The 15880-nt window shown below is 43.6% G+C and overlaps 1 protein-coding gene across 1 annotated transcript in view; it reads left to right on the top strand.

Moving 5' to 3' along the window:
* The first annotated feature begins 1938 nt into the window (after positions 1 to 1938).
* LOC128967741 (cadherin-9-like) overlaps positions 1939 to 15880 on the top strand; it is a 91745-nt gene continuing 77803 nt past the window's right edge. Inside the window, exon 1 of the mRNA XM_054381947.1 lies at positions 1939 to 2166. Coding sequence (XP_054237922.1) covers positions 1939 to 2166 — 228 coding nt within the window. The remainder of the gene's footprint in view (positions 2167 to 15880) is intronic.

Below are 15880 nucleotides of genomic sequence, written 5' to 3'. Positions count from 1 at the left end.
TACTCTCTTCCTGTGTAACAGTTGAGGACAGCTTAGCTAGAGATATCCTAAGGCAAAAGCAGCTTTGATAGGAAACTCAGGGTCTGGAAAAGACTGGGAGATCTGTTGTACTGCCAGATAAAGAGGAGGGGTTTAAAAATATTTAATCCTTGGGTTTGGTTAATGTTTACAAACTTCCACAGAAAACATCACTGCAGGTTTCAGGAAACTGAGCAGAGGAGGTTCCACATCAACATAAGGAAAAACTTTTTCACTGTGAGGGTGACAGAGCTCTGGAACAGGCTGCCCAAAGAAGTAGTGGAGTCTCTTTGGAGACATTCAAAACCTGTCTAGATGTGTTTTCCTGTGTGACCTACTCTAGCTGATCCTGTTTTGGCAGAGGGGTTGGACTGGATGATCCTCTGAGATCCCTTCCAACCCCTAACATTCATAGAATCATACAATGGTCCAGGCCAGAAGGGACCTCCAAAGGTCATCCAGTTCAACCTCCCCACAGTCAGCAGGGACATCCTCAACTAGATCAGGTTGCCCAGGGCTTCATTGAGCCTTACTTTGAATATCTCCAGGGAAGGAGCCAAACCACCTCTCTAGGCTACTGGTTACAGTGATTCACCAACCTCACAGTAAAGAACTTATTTGTGATATCCAATCTAAATCTGCTCTGCTCTAGTTTGAAGCCATTGCTCCTTGTCCTGACACTGCAGCCCTGTGTGAACAGTCTCTTTCCAGCCTTCCTGTAGGCCTCCTTCAGGTACTGGAAGGCTGTTATTAGGTCTTCCTGGAGCTTCTTCTTCTCCAGGCTGAACACTCCCAGCTCCCTCAGCCTGTCCTCATAGCAGAGCTGCTCCAACCCCCTGAGCATTTTCATGGCCCTCCTCTGGACCCTCTCCATCAGGTCCATGTCCTTCCTATATTGAGGGCTGCAGACCTGCACACAATACTCCAGGTGAGGTCTTATCAGAGTAGAGCAAAGTGGCAGAATCACCTCTCTGGATCTGCTGGCAATGCTTCTTTTGATGCAGCCCAGGATATCATTGACCTTCTGGGCTGCAAGCTCACACTGCCTGCTCATGTCCAGCTACTAATCCATCAGCACATCCATCAGCACCCCCGATCCTTTTCCACAGGGCTGCTTTCTAACACCTCATCCCCCAGTCTGTACTGATAGTGAGGATAAACATTCTGTGATTCTGTTATTCTGTGATTTCATATCATGAAAATTCACATTCATTCACAAGAAGATTAGAAAAAAAAATATATTCCAAATGCAAAATTCTGTCCCAAATGTAGAAATTTGTTAACCCCAGTAGGATTCCTATGAACCAAGACTTATCTAACAATCACCTCTTCTTTCTTGAATAAGGAATTTGTTGAAGGCATTAATAACTTACTTAAAGTTCCATCTTATGAGTTCATTTATGCAGAAAGAGAAGTGGATCCTCTGGACAGCTGAGGGTTAGCAAAGGGGAAGGAGGGGTCATACTAATCATGAAAAATCAGATTTGCAGACAATTCTGTGCAGATAATAAGAAAAAAATCAGACTGAGCTGGGAAAGAGGAGGTTGCAAGGTTTTCATTTTTGCTGGTAGTAAAGTTTTTAGATTCAGAAGTGTCCTCCTCAGACTGTGTTTTGAATTAATGTCTATATACAGTGCAAAAGGATGAAATAGAAGATAAATGACACATTAACTGTACTTAAAGCTCTCTGAGTAATGTTGATGGTTATGTGCAACTTCCATTGAGTTATTGTTGTGATCACTAAGCTATTGATATTCCTGTTGCACTAAGGCCATGACCTTCAGGAAACAAAAACCTTGCAATTTATTCAAATGCTTCTCTCCATCCCGCAGGTCCTTCGTAGAAGAGGAATATAACATTTGAACCATTTGTTCTGGTGAATTGTTAGAGGAGTGGAGGCTAACAGCACCTCTGTAAACAATGAGGACTTCCTGCTTGTCATCAGTGTTACTTTGGAGCTGCATTTTCCATGCAATTCATACAGTTCCATCCCCCAAAAGGACTAACAAGCACTCACAAGGTGAAAGGGTAAGAGGATTGTCAGAGCATGACGGAAAAACACTGCGCCGCACCAAGCGGGGCTGGATGTGGAATCAATTTTTCTTGCTGGAGGAGTACACAGGTCCAGATACTCAATATGTGGGCAAGGTAAGTAAGCCTTGTGTTTAAAGGATTCTTTAGAGGTGATGCAATTGACCCCCTGGATGTCATCCCTCCTTCTCCACAGCTGTCTTGGTTTTCATGCAGCCCTGGTACCAGTTTCTCATTTGAGTAAGACAATGCATGTCATGGACCAGCTGAGGCTTCTGTGGGTGTTCAGTTATGGAGGAAATTAAGTAGTTTAGTGAAGAAAATCAAAACAAACAAACAAACAAACAACAACAACAACAACAAAAAGAAGAAACTGTTCAGAGAATCAGAATTGTCATGGTTGGAAGGGACCTCAAGGATCACCCAGTTCTAACCCCACACCTCACACCAGATTAGGTTGCTCAGAGCCACATCCAGCCTGGCTGCAAAAACCTCCAGGGATGAGGCTTCCACCACTTCCCTGAGCAACCTGTTCCAGTGTCTCACCACCCTCATGGTGAAGAACTTCTTCCTAACATCCAATCTGAATCTACCCATTTCTAGTTTTACTCTACTCCCTTAGTCCCATCACTACCCAACATCATAAAAATTCTCTCCCCAGCTTTCTTTCAGGCTCCCTTCAGATACTGGAAGGCCACAATAAGGTCTTCTTGGAGCCTTCTCTTCTCCAGACTGAACAACCTCAACATTCTCAGTCTGTCTCCATAGGATAGTTCAGACTAAAGGGTTCCAATTTCTTCTTACATGTGCCCATACAAATTTTATCACTGAACCAATTCCAGTTTTCAACTGCAAAACATAGATAAGGGAATAGGGAAGTTATGACTTCATCCACCTACCTCGTGGCATTTGCCAGTATCCTGGGATACATACTTAAGTTAAATATATAATTCTCTCTATTAATAACAAAATTGCTGTTTCTTGTACTATTCCAAATGTGAGCAAAGCGAGGAGAAAAAATATATATTTATTTTTCATCATTTCTGCAATAAACTAAGGTCTTTACTTAATGGCTTGAAAGACTTTCCATTCTTTGAGACTTATCTACATCATCTATTGCCAACAACACCCTCTCTGAACGACAGCCTTTTGCAGCCCTACCTTTTCTGCTAACACCACAGCCCAAAGAGATTTTGAGTCCTTTGTGGTGTCTCACCATCTGCAGACCTGGTTTCTGGTCTGGTATATCCAAATAATCTTTGCAGAGACCAAGAATACACAGAGCAACCACCTAAAATGACTTACAAATGGAGGAAATGTTGATGCTGATATCTTTAGTTAACAACTGTCCTCTCCAGCCTCCATTATTCACCCACAGTGTTGTCACTAGCTAGGATTGTCAGGGAGCTCTCTTGCTTTTTGGTGCCTATTCACCGAATGGATTGGGACAACTTCCATTAAAAGACCCCACAGTGGTTTTGAACATTTTCAAGTATCTGTGGTCATGGAAAGATATTGGTGATTGTCCCCTGGTACTCAGTGCTGGTGAGGCCACACCTTGAGTATAGTGTTCAGTTTTGGGCACCTCAATACAAGAGAGATGTGGAGGTGCTGGAGCCAGTGCAGAGCAGGGCAAGGAAGCTGGGAAGGGCCTGGAGAATAAATCTGATGAAAAGCAACTGAAGGAGCTGGGGATGGTTAGATTGGGAAAGAGGAGGCTGAGGGGAGACCTCATTGCTCTCTACAACTACCTGAAAGAACGATGTAGAGAGGTTGGTGCTGGTCTCTTCTCACAGGTAATTAGTGATGGAACAAGAGGGAATGGCCTCAAGCTAGGACTGGGTAGGTTTAGACTGGACAGTAGAATATTTTTTTTTCCCATCAAGAGTGGTCAGGCATTGGAATGTGCTGCCCAGGGAGGTGGTGGAGTCACCAACCCTGGCTGTGTTTCAAGGTTGTTTGGATGTGGTGCTTGGGGCTGAGGTTTAGGGGTGAACCTTGTAGAGTAGGATTAATGGTTGGACTTGGTGATCCTGAGGGTCTTTTCCCAACCTGAATGTTTCTGTGATTCTGTGAAGTATTATTATCAGGAAACTATGGAAATCATCTCTCTTTGCTAAGAAACACATGTCAAAGAAGCCAAACACAGTAATCCTGAACTTGATTCTGACCTCTTTTTGCCAACACTACACCCATGTAATTGTGTGTCCAGTGAAATTAATTTTTTCTTGAAGTAGAGGAAAGAAAGCCTATGCCTAGGTCTGCTAATCAGTGTTTAAAATACAAAGGTTTAGTTGTAGACAAAGGGAACTTCAAAACAGAGTGAACTAACAGCTTGAAGAGATTTCTAAAACAAGAAAAAAATAATTGCTTGGAAGTATTTTTTAAGTAAACTTGTAATAAAGACGTACAAAAAAGGCACCAAATAATATAGATGTCCATAGCTGTAAGTTCCACCTAGATTCACAGAAATATTTTCTTTATTCATTTATTTAAATAGAAAGCTGCCATGGGTGGGGGAGCAGTAAATATGAAACAGAAGAGTTAATTCCTGTTTCAGTCTTGCTGCTATAGATGAATGGGCTCTAAACCATCTATGCCATTCTAAATCTTCCATCAAGACTGTCAGCACCATCTCTGCTTCACACCAGGAATGTCTGTGTGGTCTATCACAGCAGATGCAAACTTTCCCTGCAGTTATTCCAAACTTAGTAAAAGCCTTGGGACCTTATCACGATAGAGCTAAGTCTAAAGGAGGAAAACAAATGGCTCAGCAGCAGATGGATCCAGGATGATTATCAGTTCCCTATAATTCAGATAACATCTTGAGATTTTCCACATTTCACTGCAAAATGTTGTTGAGAAGCTCTAACAGAGAGGTCAGCATTACAGATTGAAACCACCCCAAACACTGCCCTGTGCTCCAAAGAGATGGAGTTGTACTGAAGCAATAAACTCCATGTGGTTGCATTAACTTTAGAACAGTTTAGTGGCATGACAAAATGTTCACTCACAGGGAGCTGGGGGTGCTCATGGACAAGCAGCTGAAGAGGAGCCAGCAGTGTGCCCAGGGGGCCAAGAAAGTCAAAGGCATCCTGGCTGGGATCAGCAATGCTGTGTCCAGCAGGAGCAGGGAGGGGATTGTCCTCTTGTACTCAGTGCTGGTGAGGCCACACCTTGAGTATTGTATTCAGTTTTGGGCACCTCAATACAAGAGAGATGTGGAGGTGCTGGAGCCAGGGCAGAGGAGGGCAAGGAAGCTGGGAAGGGCCTGGAGAAGAAATCTGATGAAAAGCAACTGAAGGAGCTGGGGATGATTAGATTGGGAAAGAGGAGGCTGAGAGGAGACCTCATTGCTCTCTACAACCACCTGAAAGAAAGATGTAGAGAGGTTGGTGCTGGTCTCTACTCACAGGTCATTAGTGATAGAACAAGAGGGAATGGCCTCAATCTAGGACTGGGTAGGTTTAGACTGGACAGTAGGAAGAATTTTTTCCCATCAAGAGTGGTCAGGGATTGGAATGTGCTTCCCAGGGTGCTGGAGTCACCAGCCCTGGATGTGTTTAAAGGTGGTTTGGATGTGGTGCTTAGGGTTATGGTTTAGGGGTGGACCTTGTAGAGTAGGGTTGTGGGTTGGACTTGGTGATCCTGAGGGTGTCTTCTAACCTGAATGTTTCTGTGCTTCTGGGGTGTAAAACCACAGTAAATCCATCTGAGTTAGCTCAGATTTTCCTAGATAACCATGACATGCAGCACCAAGAGGGAGCTACCACAACAAGAAGTGAACTGAGGAACTTTCTTTTTTGTTTGGTTTGTTTTGTATTTTTTGAAGAGAAAGTAACATCTTTCTTTTGACCAATGTTATTCTGAGCAGGACTTGCGTCTCAGGCTTAGTATTCTCCTGCTCAAAGCAATGGTAATTAGCAAACTGGTGTGTGTGAAGAGAGAGCACTTTCATTCCAACCCAAGAGGATTAGTTCATAGCAAGTACTCTTATCCAGTCCCTCTTTAATATGGATATGCACAGGCAAATCTATTACAGGGGTGGAATAACAAATGTTGTACTCATATTTAAATAAACTGAACTACCAAACTGGATCAGAAAGCAGACTTCTAAAGGACCATTGCCATGGTGCTATAAAAAGTTTACACACTCTAGTTCCATTTTCAAACTCCAATCAGCTAGGTCACTGTGCTTTCTTTTTGTTTCCTCTGTTGCTGCTTTACTTTACTATGACTGCATGCAGTTGTTGGCAGTGGGGTAGGACCACTTGGTATGCCATAAAGGGGCAAAGTTCATTTACTAGGAAGGCTGAGAGAGCTATCCTGTGACATCCACACACCTCTCACTCCCACCACTCAGCCCCTCAGCCTAGATTAGACCAGCAGTAGGGACACAGGGAAGCTGGAGCTTTGACACTGGAATGTCCAAGGTCTGGCTGGTCCTCCAGCCCCTATGGAGCATCTTCTGTGTTGTGCTCAGACCCCAGTCAATGTCAGAGATCTCTGAAAGAAGATTGTTTTGTCTCCTGTCTAAGGTGGCATTGACTTAACGTAGAAGCACCTCCTATAGAGACAAACAGAGAGAGCTGGGGGTGTTCAGAGGAGAAGGCTCCAAGGAGACCTTCTTGTGGCCTTCCAGAGTCTGAAGGGAGCCACAAGAGAGCTGGGGAGGGACTTTTTAAGATGTTGGGTAGTGATAGGACCAGGGGGAATAAAGCAAAATTAGGAGTGGGTAGATTCACATTTCATGTTAGGAAGAAATTCTTCCTCATGAGGGTGGTGAGAGACTGGAACAGGTTACCCAGGGAAGTGGTGGAAGCCTCATCCCTGGAAGTTTTTGCAGCCAGGTTGGATGTGGCTCTGGGCAGCCTGCTGTAGTGTGAGGTGTCCCTGTCCATGGCAGGGCGGTTGGAACTAGGTTATCCTTGAGGTCCCTTCCAACTGTGACAATTCTGTGATTCTATGATTTTTAAAATTAGAGTGTTGGCAGCTAACCAAACAACCTTGAGTTTGTATCTTTCTTGATATCTAAGCCCCAATAGCAGTTGTTTACTGGGGTTACTCTCACCCTCTGGCCTTTCCAAACATCTTTGAAGATTTGAAAGTAGTTAACAGCTCCATCATCTTTGTTTTTTTGTTTCTTTCCTGCACACAGCAGATTAATCTGAACCTTGAGAGCTGGCGGATGCAGTAATTTATCTCATCCATCTGAGTGGTGCTTGTGAGTAGGCTTCACATTGTGACAAGAAATGACTAAAGAAAGGGCTGATGTAAGATAGATGAAAAACCCAGCTCCATGTAAACCTGCTGCATGGCTTCCAGCCTGCTAATGAAGGTGTAATATAGTATATATGCCATGTGGATTTATTTTCCTACCCTTTATTTAATAGAATTGGGTAGCATTTCCTTGTAAATACAGACTGAAAATTTAATAATGCCTGGAAATACTATTCCCCTGTACTTTGCTGACTGCCTTTACTACACTACAAAAGTCCAGGTTCCCTCTTATATGCAAAGCAGCAGAGAGGTTGGAAAATGATACCAGTGAAGCCCTCCCTCCATGAGTCTTACCCCAGTCCCTCCATATCCTCTCAGTATGTTTCCTTAGGCATTCTTAGCCTCTACTCCAAGCAGCTGGGGAAGAAGAAGAAACTTGTGGCCCAAATGAATGACCACAAGGATGGCTTGTGACAACACTGCAGTGCCAAACTCTGTAGTAACCTTAGTTTCTCCATCCTGAGGCATAATGTCCTCCCTTGCCTCAAGACACAGTTTTTGAATTAGTTATCTAATATTGTCTTCTTTATGTATTCAATTTTATCTTAATCTTGCTTTTAGAGGATGTGGGAGGACTGACTTTTTCACTTGTGCCTTCAGGCAATTTATGCAATTAATCCATAAGGATTAATTATTTAGAGCATTTGCTCTTTTCCCTTTTCAGAGTCAGTTTGAAAACTACCTGTTAGCATGAGAGAAGATACAAGTGCCCTGCCCTTCAAGTGTGCCCTCCACTTTTCTCTTTGGAAATACCTTTGCTCTTAAATGCTGCCAAACCTAGCATGGTTTTTAGATGTCTTTTAACTTAGCAGTATGATAGGTTTCCAAAACAAAAATAAAGTAATCAGCAAAATCATAAGCAGTCATATTTCCACTTTAAGAAGTATAAATCAGCTAGGGCAAGATATCTTCACATTCACAGATCCATAGATTATTGGAGTCATAGAATGTTTTGGTTTGGAAGGGACCTTGAAGATCACAGAAACATTCAGGTTGGAAAAGACCCTCAGGATCACCAAGTCCAACCAATAACCCTGCTCTACAAGGGTCACCCCTAAGCCACAGCCCCAAACACCACATCCAAACCACCTTGAAACATATCCAGGGTTGGTTACTCAAACACCTCACTGGGCAGTACATTCCAATCCCTGACCACTCCTTCCATGAAAAAAAAAAAATTCCTACTGTCCAGTCTAAACCTACCCAGTCCTAGATTGAGGCCATTCCCTCTTGTTCTATCATTAATTATCTGGGAGAAGAGACCAGCACCAACTTCTCCACAATCTCCTTTCAGGTGGTTATAAAGAGCAATGAGGTCTCCCCTCAAGCTCCTAGATCATCTAGATTCAACTCCCCTACCATTGGCAAGGACACTTTCCACTAGCCCAGGCTGCTCCAGGCCTCATCCACCCTGACCTTGAACACTTCCAGGGAGGGGACACCCACAACCTCCTTGGACAACCTGTTGCAGCATCTCACCACCCTTACTGTAAAGAATTTCTTCCAAATATCAAGTTCTTAACATTCTTATCATGTTCTGCCTAACATGAACTATTATCCCAATGCTATCTTTCAAAACACAGCTTTTGAAGATGGTTCTATAACATATTTTCATTAGGATCTCTGCTTTTAAGGCAAAATCAGTAATTTAAGATTGAATAAATGAAGAAAATTTAGTGAGACCTCCTCCTTTTGTCTTCCTTCTTTTAAAGCTCAAGTTTTTCCTTGCCTTTGAATGAATGCTGCAGAAATAATGGTGTCTAAAAACAGAAAGGGAAAAGAGAAAAGCATCAGGAAAGAAAAGATCAAAGATATAAGAAAAAAGGGTCTGGCCAATATTTTAAAAAATAAGGAATGAAAAACCTGTTTGATTCCAAAATTAATAAACTAACACATTATGGCATTCTTTAGTTAGCACATTTTGTCAGCAGATATTTGATCTAGTTTCCAAGCAGCCACATCTCTAGGCATACCAATCTCCAAGATAAAACAAAAATGAAACCAGGCACACCAAGAAAAAAACAACCAAGCAAAAGTTTAAAAACGTCAGAAGAGATCACTGAATCAGAGAATGTTAGGCTTGGAAGGGACCTTGAAAACTCCTCCAGTCCAACCCCCCTGCCAGAGCAGGATCACCTAGAGCACATCACACAGGAACACATCCAGGTGGGTTTGGAATACCTCCAGAGAGGGAGACTCCAAAACCCTCCTGGGCAGCCTCTTCCAGTGTTGTGTCACCCTCACAAGGAAAACATTTTTCCTCCTCTTTCCATGGAACTTCCTATGCCTCAACTTCCACTATTGTCCCTTGTGCTGTCGTTGGGCATCACCCAACAGAGCCTGGTTCCAGCCTCTTGGCACTCACCCTTCACATCTTTATCAACATGAATGAGGTCACCTCTTAGTCTCCTTTTCTCCAAGCTAAATATCCCTCAACTCCCTCAGCCTCTCCTTGTAATGAAGATGTTCCACTCCCTTAACCACCTTTGTGGCTCTGTGCTGGACTGTCCTTGTCTCTAGATACAGACATGACAACTACAAATAGCAGTGAAGAGCCACAGCTTTACTTCCTTAAAGAGAATTTATTTTCTGAAGGCTTCTGATGTAAAACTTAAAGAAAAAAAATGCTGGAAATAAAATTTTTTGTTGTCAGAAAATAGTAAAAAAAAGAAAAAGAGAAAAAAAAAGGTTTTCATTTCATTGCTACTTCAAAAAGAAGGATGGGGGATCAGGGAAGGAAGTTGCACAAGATAAATGCTACCTCTACCAAATAGAATAGGACAAGGTTTCTTCTGGAGGAAGGATAGCAGCTCATTTTTGGCAACCTAAAATCGTTTTAACTGAAATTTCAAATATGTTACCTGCCCAAGTATAAACAACTTAAATATGATATACCTTAAATGCTGCATCACAATGATGAGGGGATTTAATAAATGTCTGTAAATACCTGAGGGCTGGGGATCAGGAAGGAAGGGACAGCTTCTGCTCACTTGTGTCCTCTGATAGGACAAGGGGCAATGGATCTGAACTACAGCACAGGAGGTTCCACCTCAACGTGAGGAGGAACTTCTTCACTGCGAGGCTCACAGAGCACTGGAACAGATTCCCCAGGGAGGTTGTGGAGTCTCCTTCTCTGGAGACTTTCCAGCCCTGTCTGGATGTGTTCCTGTGTGACCTGTGCTGAATTCTACAGTCCTGCTCTGGCAGGGGGGTTGGACTGGAAGATTTCCAGATGTCTCTTCCAATCCCTGACATCCCGTGATCCTAAACTAGAATTCTGCAATCAAATCTGGACTTCAGACAATGTCTGAAAACTACTGCAGTGGTCAGAGACTTCAAATACAGGAATAACAAGTGAGCTGACAATGTTTGGCACAGACAGAGCAGCTGTCATGAGATCTGACAGCTTCTGTTTCTTCAGCTGCATATAAGGCTGCTAAAGAAAAGAATCTCAGTTTCTTGTCCTGTTCAGGGCAAGAAGTTGGGTTCATGCTGTCACAAGGGTGATTTGCATTCAGCGTCAAGGGAAAGGTTTGGGTTGTAAATGCAGTTAATGTGGTAAAGCACTAGGTAAAGATCACCCAGAGAGGCAGGATTAGCTTGAGACTGGAGGTTTTTCATGATAAACTAAGTAAACATTTGCCACAAAGTTCACACTGATCCCACCTGAAGGCAGGAGGATGGTACAGATTATCTCTTTTGGTCTCTGTCTGTTTAGGTTTCAAGGACTCTGTGTGTGTGATTTTTTTTCTTCAATTCAAATGTTAAATCAGCTAAACTGCCTGTTAAAAACAAACACAAACCCAACACATAAACCAAGAATAAGCCCAAAGACATAAGAAATGAGAAAACCCTCAAAATGTATAATCCAAACTTTTTCCATTCCCTTTTCTTTCCCTTTTCCCTTCTGGTTTTTGTTTTCTCCACTGCTTTCTTGAGACAGAATCTCAGGTATGTAATGATTTCCAAGATAAAAAAAAAGCAGAAAGCTGTCAACTCTGTGCCTTTACAAAGCCTTTGTCTTTCATGGAAAAAGGAGAATTTGAAAGATAATTTTTGACAATTGAACAGAGCATAATTCCAGGCATCTTAAAAATTCCTCAGCTACTTTTAAAGCCAATATGAGACAATTTAAGAAAGGCAAGACAATAATAATTTCCTTATTCTTTTCCCTTTTCACTTTCTCCCTTCATGGTTCCCCTCTCAAGTGTGGAAAAAAAATTACACTCACTCAGAAAAGGTTCCTGTTTGCAGTCTAGTTTATTGCTCACTATGATGTTTTCTTTTGCTTAGCCACAGCTCCCTTTTTCCCAAGGGTCTTCTGAGTGTGTTCAGAGTACCCAAGGAGTGTCCAAGGACAACAGGTCTTGGAACTCCATAGTGGAGGCTTCTCCTGTGGACCTTGCTGGGACTGAAGGTGTTGACAAGCTAATGAAAAGCAAGGCTTGAAGTAAAACCAAGAAAAAAAGAGGGCATGGAGGATGGAGTTCTCTTCTGTCTCTGGTGGTAACTTCCAGTTGCCATTTAAAATGGCATTTTTCATTTTAAGAAAAAACCTGGCTTTTCAAAGCTTAAAAGTCCTTATGCCAAAAAGAAAAAAGAAAAAAAAAAAAAAAGACCTAAGAAAGTCTTCCTCAAAGACCTGGCTGGCTGAGGAACCTGCCACAATAGGTACTTGGTATTCATAGAAGAGTCCTGTCTTCTTATTACAACTTCCCAGACTGGTATTTCTCAGCCTTGAAGCTTGGAGTCTGTAGGAAGAGATTAGACTAGTGGCAAGCTGCAGACCTATCATTATCTGTTATCAGGCAATCATTCCTTGTGAATGAAAAGGTGGGAGGATGGTGAAAAAAAACGCATTTCACAAGATTCCTTTCATGTTGTTGTATGTTTATGACACTGATCACATTTTGGGAGCGGGTCTGAAGGGAGGGAGTGTTTGGAGTATATTTTGGTTTAATGGTACCTGCCAGTCTGGTGATGAAAAGAGTGCAAAACCCATCAGAACAAATCAATATGTGGCTTAGAAAGGGCAATTTGACTGCATCAGAGGGTGGTATTGTGCAACACCTTGTCTGTCAGAGAAAGGTTTATGAATAGTCAACCTGAAGAGAAACAGAGGAGCTGTCAACAAGCAACTGTCATGAACAGCAAGTCTTCCTGTACGTGCCTGATACATCAAATCCTGCCCATTGCAGGAATCACTACATGTTTCAACCTTCTAGAAAGTGAAAAATATCTCAGTTTAGCCAATGTAATCACTCACTTTAACACCCTGCTGAATAGCAAACAAAAGAAGAGGCTGTGATCTCTTATCAGCTAGAGAAACACAGAGCTATGGTCGAATGCTTGCTGTAGAAACACAAACACTCTGGGCTAAGTTCTGCAGTTTCTTATATTAATCTATGGTCAAGAAGCTCTGCTTCCTCTCTCCTCTCCCCTCCCCTCCCCTCCCCCTCCCCTCCCCTCCCCTCCCCTCCCCTCTCCCCTCCCCTCCCCTCTCCCCTTTCCCCTCCCCTCCCTCCCCTCCCCTCCCCTCCCCTCCCTCCCCTCCCCTCCCCTCCCCTCCTCTCCTCTCCTCTCCTCTCCTCTCCTCTCCTCTCCTCTCCTCTCCCCTCCCCTCCCCTCCCCTCCTCTCCTCTCCTCTCCTCTCCTCTCCTCTCCTCTCCTCTCCTCTCCTCTCCTCTCCTCTCCTCTCCTCTCCTCTCCTCTCCTCTCCTCTCCTCTCCTCTCCTCTCCTCTCCTCTCCTCTCCTCTCCTCTCCTCTCCTCTCCTCTCCTCTCCTCTCCTCTCCTCTCCTCTCCTCTCCTCTCCTCTCCTCTCCTCTCCTCTCCTCTCCTCTCCTCTCCTCTCCTCCTTTCTCTTCATATATAAGAAGGCAGCTCTAAGGTCCCCCTAGAGTCTTCTCTTCACCAGGCTGAAAACCCCAATTCCTCATTGCTGTCTACAACTACCTGAAGGGAGGTTGTAGCCAGGTGGGGGTTGGGCTTTTCTCCCAGGCAAGCAGCACCAGAACAAGAGGACACAGTCTCAAGCTGCACCAGGGGAGGTTTAGGCTGGAGGTGAGGAGAAAGTTCTTCCCAGAAAGAGTTATTATACATTGGAATGTGCTGCCCAGGGAGGTGGTGGAGTCACCATCCCTGGAGGTGTTCAAGAGGGGATTGGACGTGGCACTTGGTGCCATGGTTTAGTAGTCATGAGGTGTAGGGTGACAGGTTGATGATCCTTGAGGTCTTTTACAACCTTGTTGATTCTGTGATTCTGTGATTTCTCCCTATCTTGCTTCACATTTCCAGGAGAGAATCAAAGAATCACAGAATGGTTTGGGTTGGAAGGGATCTTAAAGATCATCTAGTTCAAACCCCCCCAACAAAAGTATTCCCATTTCAGATGGAAGACATGACACCATTTCTGTCAAACTGGGAATATGAGGAAAAGACAACCAGGTTGATAATAAATGAGGTTTAGTCTTAACTGAAGGCAAATTGGTTTTATGTATTTCCTCATTTCCATAGAGGGACCCTAAGGAGAAATTAAATCAGTTCCCTTCTGTTTAATTTGTAGAATCATAGAATGGTCTGGGTTGGAAGGGACCTCCAAAGGTCATCCAGTCCAACTCCCTCTGCAGTAAGCAGAACTCTTCATGAAATCTCAAAGAGATCTTTGGAATGATTGATTCAGCTATAGGAATAAAGTTTTTGGCCAAATTCTTGCCACACACACACAAACCCCCCAAAAAACAACCACAAACAATCAAAAACTTGTTTGTTTGCTTTATTTACCATTGTTTCATTTTTTTCACTGCTTCGTTTTCTTTTTTTAATGCAATTGCCAACACTTTTCTAATGAAGCTTTTCTTCAGAACATGTCTGTATATGAGATGCTCCCACATGATATTATTTAAAAAAAAAAAAAAAAAAAAAAAGGTCTGGAATGTCATGAAAACAGCTGTGAATCAGCCTTTTTAATTGAAAGCAGGGTTTGGAAGTCTTGGATTGAATCAGATACCAGAGCACCCTCTGAAAAGAAGAAGACAACTAAATATTTAATAGCTACCTACCTGATCAACAATGTTTGAATGATGTGGGATATAAATGATTGCTTTAACTTTTCCTAATGTACAGAAAGAACAAACACAGAAGGATTAAATGGGCCACGAGGATGATCAGAGGGTTGGAGATGCTCTCCTATGGTGACAGACTGAAAGAGTTGGGGCTGTTCAGTCTGGAGAGGAAAAGACTCCCAGGAGACCTCGTTGTGGTCTTCCAATATCTGAAGGGGTCTACAAAAAAGCTGGGGAGGGACTTCGTAGGATGCCAGGTAGTGATAGGGCCTGGGGGAATGGAGCAAAACTAGAAATGGGTAGATTCACATTTCATGTTAGGAAGAAATTCTTCCTCATGAGGGTGGTGAGAGACTGGCAGAGGTTGCCCAGGGAGGTGGTGGAAGCCTCATCCCTGGAGGGTTTTGCAGCCAGGCTGGAGGTGGCTGTGAGCAACCTGCTGTGGTGTGAGGTGTCCCTGCCCATGGCAGGGGGGTTGGAACTAGATGATCCTTGAGGTCCCTTCCAACCCTGACAATTCTATGATTCTATATTGAGAACAAATTTGATTCTACTAAAGAAAAAAAAAACCAAGTTCTGATTTAAAACTTCTATGCATCTTAAGTGAAATTAGCACTGTTATATCACACTTAAAAATGCTGCAATTACTGATGCAAGCTTTAAAACTGGAGCTTTTCTGCTAGGTCAGTCTTACAGGGCCTGTGGAAGTAAGCATTTTTTTTCCTTTTTAATAAGCATTTTTAAGAGCAGCCCTGTGATGAGGGACCTGGGAGTCCTGGTGGATAACAAGTTATCCATGGGACAGCAATGTGCCCTGGGGGCCAAGAAGGCCAATGGGATCCTGGGGTGTATTAGGAAGAGTATGTCCAGCAGATCCAGGGAGGTTCTCCTCCCCCTCTACTCTGCCCTGCTGAGACCTCATCTTGAGTGCTGTGTTCAGTTTGGGGCTCCCCAGCCTAGGAGGGACAGGACCTGCTGGAGAGGGTCCAGCACAGGGCTATGAGGATGATTAGGGGACTGGAGCACTGCCTGGGGAGGAGAGGCTGAGGGACCTGGGGCTTTTCAGTCTGGAAAAGAGAAGACTGAGAGGAAATTTAATAAAGGTTTATAAATATCTGAGGGCTGGGGGTCAGGAGGGAGGGGACAGGCTCTGCTCACTTGTGCCCTGTGATAGGACAAGGAGCAATGGATGTAAGCTGCAGCACAGGAGGTTCCACCTCAACACAAGGTGAAACTTCTTTACTGTAGGGGTCACAGAGGACTCTAACAGGCTGCCCAGAGAGGTTGTGGAGTCTCCTTCTCTGGAGGCTTTCAAGGCCCATCTGGATGTGTTCCTGTGTGACCTGAGCTAGATTGCATGCTCTGACACGGGGGGGGGGGTGGGCTCGATGATCTCTTTGGGTCTGTTCCAACCCCTGACATCCTGTGATCCTGTGAGCCTGTGATTTGTGATGAATAAACACTGTTAAATACCAGGAGATAAGAGAG

This window comes from Indicator indicator, chromosome 6 (assembly GCF_027791375.1).
Source record: "Indicator indicator isolate 239-I01 chromosome 6, UM_Iind_1.1, whole genome shotgun sequence".
In the NCBI taxonomy this organism is placed as follows: Eukaryota; Metazoa; Chordata; class Aves; order Piciformes; family Indicatoridae; genus Indicator; species Indicator indicator.
This window is presented reverse-complemented; position numbering and strand designations above follow the sequence as displayed.